Raw genomic sequence first — 13,277 nt, 5'->3', positions numbered from 1 at the left:
GAGATATGTCGCCTAGCTATTGCTACGTCCAGGGATAGCGCTAGACTTTTCCCGATAATATAGTCCTGTATCGCGATGACATTGACTCGTCTCCATCCATCTCGGCACGGGCACGGCAGTGATTTGGTATGGGATGCGCAAGGATTAACCTAACTCGCGCGAACGCGGTGGCGAAGCGAGATTCGGATCTTACGAGGCGGGCGTCACGGTTTCCAGATTGCGGTGTACAATCTTCGGTGCCACCATGATTGTGGGCCTCACAACTGCCACAGGTTGCGCCTTGGTGAATAATGGCTCGAACTGCGTTCAGAGGGCTCTGCTCCTTGCGCACTGCTTGTGTGGCTTCAGCTACCAGCTATATACATGCGACTTCCGGTGAAACTAGCTTCCACCTCTTCAGATTTGAAACAGACCCCACAAGAACAAGATGTCCTCAGCGGCCGTTTTTCAGAGCATGTATGTCGCTCTCCCCCACATACAATCGGTAATTATCACTCATCTGGCACCCTGCATCCTTCAGCGTGGCAAACGGTTATTGTGGCTACGCCGCGGCTAGTAGGATTGCCATCGTATATGAGCCTGACGGTCACTCACGAGTCCCCGTCCCTTTCACAGCGCTGATATTTGTCGAATACGTGGTGCACCTTCCGCAGGAAATCGACCTCTTCTGGAAGGGAAGACTTGCCGGACCGTCCGTCCTCTTTCTGAGCAACAGATACCTGTCTCTCCTGACTCAAATACTACAATTTGTCAACCCCGCATCTGACAAGGTTCGTCGTTGCACCTTGAACCATGACATTTTACCGTGCTCAACGCTTTTCTGCACGACTGTGAAGAGGTGTTGCCTTTCGTCAATGTGCAACTGAAACCGCATATGACACAGCTGCGCCATCTTTGTGAAGGCCGCCTGGGCAATTCGCCTGCTGCCGTACCTTCCCTGGGCATGTCAGTCCGTCCCATGGCTTATGCGCTCTATTTATCCGCACTCACGCAATGCCGCTGTAGTATTTTCTGCCTTACGAACATGCGCATTGTGTCCGCCTTACCTCAGATGGCCGTTGGGGATGCTCGTCTTTCTATTATCTTCTGTGCCTATAGGCATCAACTTCGTGAGTTGCGTTAAATTCAAATTCACACGTGCATATCAATTCTCATTATCAAGTAGGCCATGTATCGCTGGTCGAGCTTCACTATAATACCGATACTTGGATGCTTTGATGAGAACTTTATATCTGCGCAGCTCAGTAGAGAGTGGGTGCCTTATACAACGTGACTCTCGGAACGTTCATGGTCATACTTACCAGAAACTCCGCAGCTGTTCGTAACCTGGGGATATATGAACTAGTATACCTGATGCGCTGACTTACTCCGTAGTCATCATCATCTCTAGGACCTGCCTCATCGTTGCGGACCTCATGGTCCTGGGAGTAACTTGGCACGGAACATACCGTACAGACTCAACTAGTACGGGTTGGCGCCGGAGAGCAGATCAAGCATACTTATTCAGGAACACTTCTTCGAGATGGTACGCCGTCTGCCAGTGCAAGTATGTCTGCAGAGCTACGAGTCACTCACATACACGACTATCAGGAACGATATACTTTCTGTAAGGCCTCTAGCTCCACCTGCCTCCACTCCAGCATCCGGTTCTAATTTCACCTTTGCAGTGTCCTCGCAATGCTGAATGTTCTCCACCTGCTGTTCTCAATACTCTCGGTAAGTCCCTGCAATCGAAGTACTACGATGGTCCCTCATATTACTTCCCACCATCCAACGTTACCCCAGATTGCCTCCGACACCCTTCAGTCCATCAGCCTGATCGCAATCTTCACAGATCCGTACGTTCCATCTTTCCACCGCCCTGCCGCGCTGGACTTCAAGTTATCACGTCGATGCTGCATGCTAATGTCATTCTGCAGCATCACCTCAATACTCGTCTCGCGGTTCCTCATCGACCTCCAAGAAGTCCATCAACACCGGGCCGATCCGCAACTGTCCAGTCTCTCTGTTAGCCAGGGCTCTCTTCACTTCGCCACTAGCAAGGTGATCGGTTCGCTGGGCGAGTCGCTTCCTCCCCCAGGCGACACTTCGCTCGAGGACGCACGGCTCGCCGCCGAAGACGCACACGCATCCGAGTCGGAGGAACATGGCGGCGACCAAGTAGGCCAGGAGGCGGAGTTGGAGGCGGCTGCGACCACAGAAGAGGCTCATACTGGATACATTCTGTCGTCGTGACCAAATAACGATACAGCGATAATGTTAACCCTCGGTCAGTCTGCCTGCTGACCCACTGTGACCCCGACGGGACCCAGCCCGAGGACCTCGACCTTTACGATGCCCTCACGGCATCCCCTGGCGTCGTGTGCATAACGGCATGCGGGTCGTCATCATAAGTAGCGTGGTGGCGGCATACGGGCCTAGTTCATGTTGCGCATAACTCGGCTCAGGCGGCGCGGGCGGTACTCGTCGCGGGCGTAGTTGCCGTTCATGTCGTAGCAGCCACCCGAGCCGCTCGTAGACGAACTCGACGGCGCCGCAGAGGACGGGGTTGTCGAGGACGGGACGGCGGAGGAAGCACTGGCAGTGCTGTTGGTCGAGGCGTTGTTTCCGTTGCCGCTGCCGCTAGAGCCAGCGACGAAGGAGGCGATCGCGGGCCCGGGGAAGGTGTACGTGAAGCCCGGGTTGTAGACCTGTCAGGGGAGAGATAAAAGGGAGAATCGTCAGTTGCAGAACAGACGTGTGTAGAAGTCAAGACGTACGTCGGGAGTGAGGATGCCGGGGTCGGTGTCCGAGTACGCGCCGGGGAAGCTGACGGTGGCGTTGGGTGCGCCGTTGCCGTTGCCCCCGATGCGGACCTGCGTGCAAGACGGGTAGAACTCCGCGCCGCCCTCGGACACAGCAAGCTGCAGAGCGATGATCTGTGTGCACATCACAGCCCACGGTCAGTTCCAGGGCTCTGGGTGTAGAAGGTCGCACCACGCACCTCATGCCGGATGAGATAGTCGCCGGGCTGAATGTTGTCGGGGAGCGTGAACGAGTACGTCTTGCCGTTCACTACATGAGTCGATAACGGTCAGCACTCGTACGCCTAATGCATCAGGGTAACACGTACTGATGTCCTGCTGGACCCACGCAGAGCCGTCGCTCTTCTTGCCGACTTCATCGACCTTGAACCACTGCGCGTTCGAGGCATCGAATTTGTCGCACGTCGTGTCCCCGCAGGACGCCATGTAAGTCAGCATCGGACCCGTGTTGTGCGGCCACTGCATAGACGTTTTCGCAATGAGTGATGCAGCATTGAGTGGGGGGAAGGGAGAGCTCACGTTGCCGCCGTTGCCAGAGGCCCACGCAAAAGCGACCTCGCTGCCGGGGTTGGCGGACGCGACGAGGGCCGCGTTCTGCGCGTTCTGGCCACACGAGAGGTTCGGGTTCGACGCGCCCTTGACGGGGTCGACGTCGTCGATGAGGCGGATCGGGCTGTCGACTACGTAATGCGACGCGGTGTCAGTATCTTCTGCGCCGCCGGATCGCTATACGCCATGCTGCTCACCAGAAGGGTTGTTAGGTACGTTGCCCTGGTACGTCTTGCCATCGATGGCCACGCTCTTGAGGTAGCCGTGCCCGACGACGTTCGGGATGAAGGCCAGCAGAGAAGCAACAAGGATCGTTGCGGAGCGCATGTTGACGGCACTCTTCGACGACGAGGGGAGAATCATTTCTCAAAAAGGAAACGTGAACTTGAAAGAGAAAGAAAGAGAGTGACGCGGGTGCGGCGATATGACCTGCTCGTCAAGAGCGGAGACGAACTCTGAAGGAGCGAGTGAGTGGAGTGGGTGTGTTGTGAGTTAGGACTGCACCACGACCGACCTATTATATCCCAACCGCGACTGGGCCGCTTTGGTATCCGAGGACCGACGACAGACAACAAGTGCAGTGCGGCTGGCCACAGATACAGGGGCGCGGCGCTGCTTTGTGGCCGGGACAATGCGCTTGTCACCATGCTGCCCATGACAGCGATTGTCTCGTTCACAAGGCTCTCTCCCTGGTCACTTGCGACTCGTCCCTCGATCCTGATGAATCGCGCGCGAAGCATGTGTTCTGTCGATGCTGCCAGCAGGATGTCTGCGATCCGAGTCCAAACATAGAGTTGGCGCCCGTCAGCCCACTGTTGTCTGGATCGAATCTTCAGAATGAAAACGTTCTCACCCCAGGTGTAGTTCCATGCAACTTCCCCGTGAATGTGCGATGAATCGTCTAAAGCCAATCAGGCTTGACATAGCCGCGGGGTATACGTTGAGCATTGAACAGCCTTCGTTCTGGAAGGCAGCCACCGTGCGTACGGCGGCAAATGCCGCGCACCTTTGGGACGACAATAGACCTGAGATGGAAAGATCAAAGCGTTAGATGCGATAGACATCGCGAGTGTGCACGAAAGCCGCGCTTTCGGGTATTGTTACCTCCGCAGTCCGAAAAGCACTCGCCAGAGCGCATGCCATCAGCGTGTACACAGATAAAGGGTCCATCCGGGTCGAAAGGAAGGTGCTTGAATCTGCATTGACTCCGCAAAGGGTCGGAATGTCGCTCGTCGTATCGCGGAAATGAACCGAAGCCGGTCTGAAGTTGAGAAGGACAACGGTTCTCAAGGATGCTCGACGCCAAAGCACGGCGAGGACGCGCATGTCACGGTCGGTATCCAATATCCTTCATCTCCTTCTCGAGCCATTTCCACATCCTGCGCCCTGTTTCGGGATCAACCGTCTCCTTTGCCTCGCCCACGGTATCAGGTGCTGCTATGTGCATGCACGTGTAACCCATGCGGCACGGATCCGGGGCGAAGAAGGACTCGAGAACGCACCCGTGCCCCCGAGATCGGCACTCTCAGGCGTGGTTCCGGCGTACAGTTGAGTGAGCGCGCCCATCGCTGTAGGTTTCAGCGAGTTCTGGCGGCGAAAGTATCGGTGAGCGCTTATGCCCTTCGACCCTACGCTGCCCATGGGGTGCGGGTACCATGCAGCTCGTCGACCTTCGAGCTATGTCCCTGCAGGTCGGTCTTGAGGTTCCCCGGTGAAGCGAGAACAGAGACGGTGCCCCGCGCGGAATATCACCTGTGCAGCTCATGCGAGAACACCACGTTCGCCTGCGGACGGAGCGGAAGCCAGTTAATGAAGGAGGACGCTGTCAGCGCGGATCCCAGCACTCACGAACTCATCGTGCCCGCCTTGATAGTTGAGGCCCATCGCGGATGTCGAAGTCCAGCTTGATTTCCCGAGACGAAAGAGTGTTCCACGGACGACGTGTTGGCAACGCATGCCGGGGACATATACCTGATAAACTCCGAAGCGGCGACCTTGATCGACTCCAAGTCGAGTTGCAGGGAGAACGGCGTCTTGTGTTTCTCGACGCGGATCATCAATTGCTTCCCGTATCTTCTGCGAACTGCGTCCCGCTATATCGCTGCTGTGTCGTGGCTCAGCAGGGCCTGTCAAGTGACTATCAGTCACCGGAGAGCTGTGAGATAGTCGACCCTCTAACCTTGACAGTCTCTTTGCCACCGTGCTCCCACCCGCCTCGAGGTCAGGGGTCCTGGTCGACCTCCCCCTCGCGCAAGGTGCGTACAAATCGACGGAGTTGGGCGGATGTAACAAAGCAGTTCTCACTGGCGTCGAAGCACCCCATCAGTGCCGCCCCGACGCGTATACATTGTCAGCCCCGGCGCGGACACCTACGCCGAGTCCATCGATGCCATTGACAATAGTATGTGGTCGGTGGCTCGACTGAACAACCGGCCGAGCGCGCGGCGAGCGGAGGCTAGGGGATACACCATTGAATTGCACGTGGTTAACACCCGCATCGTTCTTCCGATTCATATGTGTACAATACATCTCTGTCGCGAGACGTGTCAGAAGGGAATCAATGAACCACAGCGAGACCGCACTTGCCACTTTATCTACAGCTCCTCGTCGTAATCCTCAATTTGCCTGCCAATCCCGTCCTTCACGGCACGGTCGACCACAGCACATGCAATCGCGACATCCTGCACGCCGACGCCCACCGACTTGAAGATCGTGAGATCGCCGCTCTGTCGGACATCTTGAACAACATCTGCACGCGGGGTCCAAGATGGGTGCTTGACGTCCAGTAGTTGCCCGATCTCGACCAGGTCCGACTCTCTGGAGCCTGCAGTGATGAGCTCTCCGGCCTCGGTCTAGCAACATTGTGAGGTGAGGCGATGGAATGAGACGGATGCCATGACCTACCAAGCAAGCAGACTTTTGGTCAACGACGACTTTGCCTGCACGTTTGACTAGGCCGGTATCGATCTCATGCCTGGATGTCCACGCATTAGTCACGAACGATATCAGCGGACGTGGGACTGACATCTGGGGCGTATATGATCCAATGAGGCAAAGGTGCGTGCCCGCTCGCACGTATTCGGATGGGAAGAGCGGCTCTTTGGAGGACGTCGCAGTAACGATGATGCTGGCCTGTCCGATGCGTTCACGAAGGATAGGACTTTCAGCGGGTGACAATATGCCGGTCGAGATCTGGACAGCAGGAAACCTCGAGCCTATGCGGTCGCAAAGGGATTGCAATCGTGCGTTCTGTGACCGATTGAAGACCGTGCATGTCCGGATGGACGGATATGCAGTCAGGAAAAGCGAGACGTGGGCTTGAACCTGGGCCCCGGCTCCGATCGCGACGATGCTGGTCGGTTCAGAGCGAAGTAGCAAGCGAGCAGAGAGCAGAGAGCCTAAGGTGGAAGAGAGTTGTAAGAGATTTGAGGAATATTGAGCCGGTGGCTATGGTTGCTTCGCCCCAAGGACGCCGTAAGAAAGGTACTCGACGAACCGGTCAACAGGAGGCCTTCGCCGCATCTATCTCAGTTTCAAGCCCTCCGATGCAGAGAATGGCTGCGCTGCATGGACAGCGATGGCTCCGAAGATGACCCGTGTAGCATGTCCGTCATTACACTTGTAAGAACGATACGATAACTTGCGGAAGGCCACACGGCAGGGATACCGGCAATTCAGACGGGCGAAAAGTTGAGCAAAATACGGCGCCCGTGCATATCTTCTGTTTCGTTTCAGAGACAACCGTCCAAAGGGGTTCCTTTTGGCTTGAAAAACGGCCGAAAGGTAACCTCGTGTACTGTCTTCTCGCCCACTGGCACACCTTTTGGCCGGTCGGAAACGCTGGGATCCCTGCCGTGCCAACCGAGCTCGATCCTGATTAATCACAGGCATTCGGTAGCCTAGATGGCGGAATACGGGCTCGAGAACGAGATGAAGGGAGACAATGCGAAATCCGACTTGATGCATGTGTCCTTCCAGAGTCTCTCCTTCCCAGAAACACACTCACCGGCAGCGTTGCGCAAGGCAGTCAACAGCCTCGCGTTGACGATGGCCCTGACATGACCACTATGCTCGTCCATCACGATCGTACTCGCAGGAAGGCCCCTCGCCTTTACATCCTCCGGCGCGCCCGCGGTGGGCACCGACACGACCTTCATCGTCGTCCCCGACGACGCGATGCGCGATGGCATGAAGAGCGCGGTGTGATTCTGCGTCGATATGGTCGTCCGGTGCGGCTGGACGATCCCGGGGTCGGACGAAGACAGCTGCGAGAAGACACCAGCCATCAGGTCGACGAGCTCGTCCGGGCCGAATCGGGTGGTGACCTCGAAAGTGTCGCGCGCTGAGAGAACTAGTAGAGACATGTTGAGATATGTCGCCGACGAGCAGAACGACGAGCAGAACGACGAGGCGAGTCAATACCGTCCCTCAGAGTCATCGTCGTGGTGGCGGTCAAAGGAGAAGCGCTCAACTGCGTTCTGGACTCGTGCTATACACTGCGAACCCGGGGAGAACTTCCGCCAGGCCGTCTCCAATTAAATTACAAAACAGTCAAAAGTACAGAGATGATTGAGACGAGTGTACAAGGCGAACGATTGGCGTCGGGTGAGCGACGAGTCCGGGTCAAAGCCCCCATCACTAGTGAGGACGAGAACATCCGGCCGGGATTCCAATCCACAACGCTGTTGTCGAGTCCATAAAATCCGGCAACTAAGCCCTAGCCTCCTCCATCATCGCATCTGCCTCCGAGTCCTAGCCTACTTCGTCACCGCCATTATCCTCGGATGCGTCTTCGGAGGCAACTTGAAGTCGTTCGTCCTCGAGCGAGGTGTCGCCCGGGGGAGGAAGCGACTCGCCCAACGAACCCATCACCCTAGAGAAGCGAAGGGAGTCCTGGCCCACAGACAGACTGGACAATTGCGGATCGGCCCGGTATTGGTGGACTTCTTGCAGGTCGAGGAGAAATCGCGATATGAGGATCGAGGTGATACTACAGGACGATAGGTTGTTAAAGTGTCAGTATGTAGTGACACAACAGGATGGAAAGGTAAGACATACGGATCCGTGAAGTACGTGACGTAGCTGACGGAGTCAAGGCCAACGGCGGCCATCTGAGGCATTGGAGATGAATCCCCAGGAATCTTTGCAAGAGAAAATACTTCAGTTTCGAAGACTTACCGAGAGCATCGAGAAGAGTAGGTGGAGAATATTCAGCATCATGAGAACGCTGGGGAATGGTGCATAAGGAACTAGATTTCGGGGGAAGGTGATATAGATCTTACAAAAAGTATATTGTTCCTGTTATTAGGAGTACGTATCTGAGTTAGCTCTGTAGACATTGACATGCTAGCCACAGATGAAAGGCGGCAGGCCTACCATCTCGAAGAAGTGTTTCTGAATAAGTAGCATGCTTGCTCTGTTCTCCGGCAGCAACCCGCACCAATTGAGTAGTACGGTATGTTCCGTGCCAAGTTACGCCAAAGACAACGAGGTCCGAAATGATGAGGCAGGTCCTAGAGGTGATGGTGACTAGGGAGGTACTAAGTCAGCACCTATCAGACATCGTTGGGTGGGCACGTTACGAACAGCTGCGGAGTTTCTGATAAGTATGACCGTGAACGTTCTCAAGGGTTCTTGTGCCATGCACTCACTCTCTACTGAGCTGCAGGGATTGAGGCACCTCGTCAACACATCCAAGTGTTGGTATCACAGTGGGGCTCAACCAGCGATAGTTGGCCTTGAGGATGAAGATGTAAGCGCACATGTGCCAAATCGATTCAACGCAACTCACGAAGTTGATCCCTAAAGGCACAGACGACAAGAGAAGGACGAGCATCCCAATTGGCCATCTGAGGTGGCCAGGGCACAGCGCCGCTGTTCGTAAGGCTGAAAATACTGCAGCGGCGTCGGATTAGGACTCATAGACCAGCGCATGGATCATGGGACAGACTGACCTGCCCACGGAAAGTAAGGCAGCAGGCGAATTGTCTGATAGGCGAAAGCGACGAATGAACAGCTGTATCAAACACGATCTCAGTCGCGCATCCCATGGTATGGACTCTTGATTAAACGCTGCACCTCTGTGTAGATCAGTAAGACGCTGTGCACGGGATAATATTCATAAGTTGACGAACCTTGTCAGATTGGGGGTTTGGGAATGAGAGTATTTGAGCAAGCAGCGACAGGTATCTGTTGCTCAGAAAGAGGACGGGCGCAACAGTGAATCTTCCCCTCCAGAAGAGATCGACTTCCTGCGGGAGGTGCGCGAAGTATTCAACGAATAAGAAGGCTACGCAATTGACATAGAAAAGTTGTTAGTGACTGTCAAGGTCATATACGATGCCATACTCACTAGCCGCCGCAACGTCGCAATCGAATTCTGTTACTCTGACGGATGATGCATGTCAGAATCATGGTGAGAATAACAGATTGAAAGGTCAGAACTCAGCAACGTACAAGCTCTGGACAAAAGCTGCAGAGGACATCTTCAAGTAGGGCGTGGTCCAATTCTGAAGAGGCGGAAGCTAGGGGGCTCATATTTGTATCTTACAGTCTGTAGGTGCGGCCACACGAGGAGTGCGCAAGGAACGAAGCCCGGGTCTTCGAACGTGGTTCCAACTTCCATCCATTCATCAAGATACAACCCATGTTGATCGAGAGGCCCGGTACGTAGAGCGGTGATGATACGTCAGGGTAGAAGTAGATGAACAAACAAGAACGAAGATGCACTTGACCATAATCATGGTGTCATGGTGATATCGAGGCCTATAAGGACCGACAATCATGTACGACGAGTGAAGAGACATGAGCTACACACTACCCAAAGGTCGTCGCGAGTCTCGGAATAGCAACGGGGCGGTGGTACAGTACTGCGCTCCCATGCGCCTTGCTCAACAGCGCCCACGCCGTGAGCAGGAGCAGACAAGAACAGAATATCCTCAGCAGCACCTCCTCTGCTGCGGGGTTGCGCTGCGTCAGCAGCTCGAAGAACCTCAACGTCTGGATGTCCAGTTGGCGACAAATCGCATCTCCACCGCCGTGGTCGATCCCAGTAGAAGAACGCAACCAAGCTCTCACCCGTCCTCGGGCACTAAGTATTCTGCAGTAGGCCCTCGACCCCAAGGGCGCTAGTGATGGACGCAAACCATTCCGCCACTCGACGTTGCCGCATATCGTTGCGAGACATCTAGGCAGGCAGGGATGCCATCCTAGTCGCATGTTCAATCGAACATGTAGGTAACGATGGCGTATCCGACGTTCCCCGGGCGGGAATGAAGGTGATACTGAGCGACTTGAGCCGATGGTTTGCTCTGATAGGGCAATGCGGGACGTATTCCCTACAATCCTCATTGTCAACGACTCGAGGCTGGGACAACGGAGAGTGAGCGTATTCCAGGGACGGGTGAAGACAGTCTCGGTCTCTGACTCTTAGGGAGCGAGTCCGAGTCCGAGTCCGAGGACATCCTTCTTGACATGGGGCATCCGGAAGGCAAGTACAGGGAATGATCCTTGAACGAGAGCGTGAAACCGATGAGGTCCATGAACTTGAAGGAATACGAGGATGGACACAAGACACGGTGGACGAGCTGGTTGTGGTCGGAGGTCGCGGGCACCTGCGAAACAATGCATGTCGCGCCCGAGGTCACACTCACTTTGCGCGATCGCGCGAAGTTCCGCCCGCAGCCTATCGTCCAATAGTATATCTCCCCGTTCCCACTCATAAGTGCGAGAGCACATCGAGATGCGACGCGACCTCATCGCACAGCGCGCCCTGAGGACGACACACGAAACCCGCGCCGTCTCCGCCCTTGTCTGCTCGCGCGACTGAAAGCTCACCTCCTCTGATTGGAATGCATGTGTCGCTCGAAACCAGGACGACGTAGGAGCAGTGAAGTGCCAGCGCGACCTTTTCATGGATGGCGGAAGACTGATGGAGCAGTGGTCGCACTACGACGTGATCGTGCAAGACTCAGGTGGAGGATGTGCGAAGGCGACATGAAGTAATTGGACACCTCGAGTGGCTCCGCGGGCAGACGGTCGAGAGCAGGTCGGACATCGGGAAGCAGTCTGAAGCGCATAGCGGGCATACATAGAGGTGGCATGTCGGGACGCGAGATGTGAGGCCAGCTGGGAGATGGAGGCGGAGGAGAAGGAACCCTCGCACTGCAGGCCAACGCTGGCGTCACGTGATGCTAGCTATAAGTGAGACTCAAGCTGACCGCACGTACTTGGTTCTCGAGACTTCGAACATATGGAGGTGTGCAAATCACAGCGAGCAACGAGGTATGCAAAAGAATGACTGATATGTCATTGGCTGGTCTGGTACCGCCTAGGTGAACACTAAACTGCTATATAACTAGTAGTACATGTCAAAGGTGACATTAGAGCACAAGCAAGTATCGTAGAAAAGAAAAGACGTGTCCGTAACGGAAGACCACGAGCAAACAGACACCGCGCTCAGGCATGGAACCCGGGCCACCTGGTGGACTGAGTGGGGTCCTCACCGGGTCGCAAGATGTCAAAGGCGGGGAACGCGAGCCTGAAGCTCGCGCGCCAGCTCGCTGCAACGTCGTCCTCCCCCTGGGTGTTCGTCGCCCCATAGGAGGCCCGGGCGTAGTCGCGCTTGATGATCCGGACGCTGTGCATCCACTGTTCCAGGGCGGGACCGGACGTCGATGCGGAGTCGTCGCGCGGGTTCAGCCACCACACCGGGTTGAAGAAGGTGTCTGCGTTCCACGCTCCTCTGAACGCGTGCTGCCGGGAGAGGGGGCGAGACGGACGGCGCGACGAAGTAGACCTCATGGGAGGATTGGGCTGGCTTCCCGGCGGCATCCCGAAGGAGAACGTCGCACCTGCTTGAGAGCCAAGAGGGACCTGAGGCCCCGGAGACGTGTGCGACGGGACATGGCTCCATAGCGACGAGACTGACGGCTCCGGGGTTCGTGCTGGACGATGTCTCTCGTGTTGCGGGATCATCGCACACCCAAGAGCTACGGCTTCTGGTGCGAGGTTTGTCAGTCGAAGCACGTACAGGAAGGTATTCGATCCTGACCATCGTCCGCCACCAAGCCGAGCAGCCTCCTGTGGTATTCCTGCGACTGCACCGGGTCCAGGTGTTGCTTCGCAAGTTTGACCAGGGCTGAGATCCAATGAGCTACGGTCCTGAAACTATTGTGCGCGAAAACGGACGTACCGAATATGAAGTCGTCTCTGACGAACGGGTCGTCCCCCGGCGTTTTGTCGAAGATTGGATAACTGGTATCCGGGCGTGTGCCACTCGCAAAGGGCGGGAGTGGCGCTGAGAACGCGTGAGGCTGGGGATGGAGCGATATGATACGACGTGTACTCACATTCATCGACATCCGCACGCAAGAAGCGAGGAACGAGTGAAACCCAAGACCGTTTGTCGGAGAGTTTATTCCACGCCTGTCTACATTCCCCAGTCAGCGACATCGAGGTTCTGGGAGGAGCCTTCCAGACTCACTTAAGCATGGTGATTGTTAGGCCTATGACGGCCAACATGACGACGGCAAGCTCTGTGAGCAACATTGTGAAGCGGAGGGAAAGGAATATACAGAAGGTGAGGGTATGAAGACAAGTGGATGGAACTCCGGACGACACACTGGCACTCCTGATATAGCTCATGATGAGTGGCGTGCAACAAAGGAGAAGCTGGAGAGTCCCGATGCGACAGACCTCGGTGACTCAACATGAGTACCGGAGAGGTTACCGCAGCCACGTACACATGCTGCCGATGTTCAAGGGTCTCCGATGCTTTCCTTTACTTGAGTTGCATTGTTAACGTTGAGGTTTGGCTCCGAGTCGGGGGAGGACGGGGTCAAAACTCGCCATACTACATAGTTAGGTTCACCCCCGGGAGTGAGCGAACTCTGCAATACAGAAGACCGAACGTGTTGACTGCAC

General features: G+C 55.6%; 6 protein-coding genes across 6 annotated transcripts; 1 reads left to right on the top strand and 5 right to left on the bottom strand.

Annotated features, from left to right (window-relative positions):
• Nucleotides 1-1,677: 1,677 nt before the first annotated feature.
• L226DRAFT_576528 (uncharacterized protein) lies at nucleotides 1,678-2,235 on the top strand (the record flags this gene model as incomplete). Its single annotated transcript, XM_067685371.1, has 3 exons — nucleotides 1,678-1,716; nucleotides 1,786-1,838; nucleotides 1,920-2,235. 3 exons carry the CDS (start codon nucleotides 1,678-1,680, stop codon nucleotides 2,233-2,235), a joined length of 408 nt encoding a protein of 135 aa, XP_067528858.1.
• Nucleotides 2,236-2,417: 182 nt separating this feature from the next.
• On the bottom strand, nucleotides 2,418-3,680 carry L226DRAFT_473662 (uncharacterized protein; the record flags this gene model as incomplete). The annotated part of the gene is made up of 6 exons (XM_067676535.1): nucleotides 2,418-2,690; nucleotides 2,760-2,918; nucleotides 2,984-3,054; nucleotides 3,113-3,263; nucleotides 3,324-3,484; nucleotides 3,551-3,680. 6 exons carry the CDS (start codon nucleotides 3,678-3,680, stop codon nucleotides 2,418-2,420), a joined length of 945 nt encoding a protein of 314 aa, XP_067528857.1.
• A 1,791-nt stretch (nucleotides 3,681-5,471) lies between these two features.
• Nucleotides 5,472-7,805, bottom strand: L226DRAFT_347621 (NAD(P)-binding protein). The gene is made up of 7 exons (XM_067674123.1): nucleotides 7,360-7,805; nucleotides 6,379-6,751; nucleotides 6,258-6,327; nucleotides 5,940-6,205; nucleotides 5,852-5,884; nucleotides 5,533-5,731; nucleotides 5,472-5,479 (listed from the first exon to the last, which is right to left on the bottom strand). Exons 1-4 carry the CDS (start codon nucleotides 7,715-7,717, stop codon nucleotides 5,948-5,950), a joined length of 1,059 nt encoding a protein of 352 aa, XP_067528856.1. The 5' UTR covers nucleotides 7,718-7,805; the 3' UTR covers nucleotides 5,472-5,479; nucleotides 5,533-5,731; nucleotides 5,852-5,884; nucleotides 5,940-5,947.
• Nucleotides 7,806-7,953: 148 nt separating this feature from the next.
• On the bottom strand, nucleotides 7,954-8,742 carry L226DRAFT_617605 (uncharacterized protein). The gene is made up of 5 exons (XM_067687059.1): nucleotides 8,730-8,742; nucleotides 8,636-8,651; nucleotides 8,532-8,580; nucleotides 8,412-8,464; nucleotides 7,954-8,343 (listed from the first exon to the last, which is right to left on the bottom strand). The coding sequence occupies exons 3-5, from the start codon at nucleotides 8,571-8,573 to the stop codon at nucleotides 8,106-8,108; spliced, it is 333 nt and encodes a 110-aa protein (XP_067528855.1). The 5' UTR covers nucleotides 8,574-8,580; nucleotides 8,636-8,651; nucleotides 8,730-8,742; the 3' UTR covers nucleotides 7,954-8,105.
• A 98-nt stretch (nucleotides 8,743-8,840) lies between these two features.
• Nucleotides 8,841-10,003, bottom strand: L226DRAFT_347433 (uncharacterized protein). Its single transcript, XM_067674122.1, has 7 exons — nucleotides 9,810-10,003; nucleotides 9,706-9,740; nucleotides 9,488-9,642; nucleotides 9,308-9,369; nucleotides 9,145-9,248; nucleotides 9,005-9,090; nucleotides 8,841-8,941 (listed from the first exon to the last, which is right to left on the bottom strand). Exons 1-6 carry the CDS (start codon nucleotides 9,836-9,838, stop codon nucleotides 9,038-9,040), a joined length of 438 nt encoding a protein of 145 aa, XP_067528854.1. The 5' UTR covers nucleotides 9,839-10,003; the 3' UTR covers nucleotides 8,841-8,941; nucleotides 9,005-9,037.
• Nucleotides 10,004-11,810: 1,807 nt separating this feature from the next.
• Nucleotides 11,811-13,166, bottom strand: L226DRAFT_617604 (uncharacterized protein; the record flags this gene model as incomplete). The annotated part of the gene is made up of 6 exons (XM_067687058.1): nucleotides 13,050-13,166; nucleotides 12,838-12,984; nucleotides 12,704-12,783; nucleotides 12,547-12,651; nucleotides 12,406-12,492; nucleotides 11,811-12,352 (listed from the first exon to the last, which is right to left on the bottom strand). Exons 2-6 carry the CDS (start codon nucleotides 12,900-12,902, stop codon nucleotides 11,811-11,813), a joined length of 879 nt encoding a protein of 292 aa, XP_067528853.1. The 5' UTR covers nucleotides 12,903-12,984; nucleotides 13,050-13,166.
• Nucleotides 13,167-13,277: the final 111 nt, after the last annotated feature.

Source organism: Lentinus tigrinus (assembly GCF_003813185.1).
Source record: "Lentinus tigrinus ALCF2SS1-7 unplaced genomic scaffold L226scaffold_67, whole genome shotgun sequence".
NCBI lineage: Eukaryota > Fungi > Basidiomycota > Agaricomycetes > Polyporales > Polyporaceae > Lentinus > Lentinus tigrinus.
The sequence above is the reverse complement of the archived record's forward strand: the minus strand, read 5'-3'. Positions and strand labels throughout refer to the sequence as shown.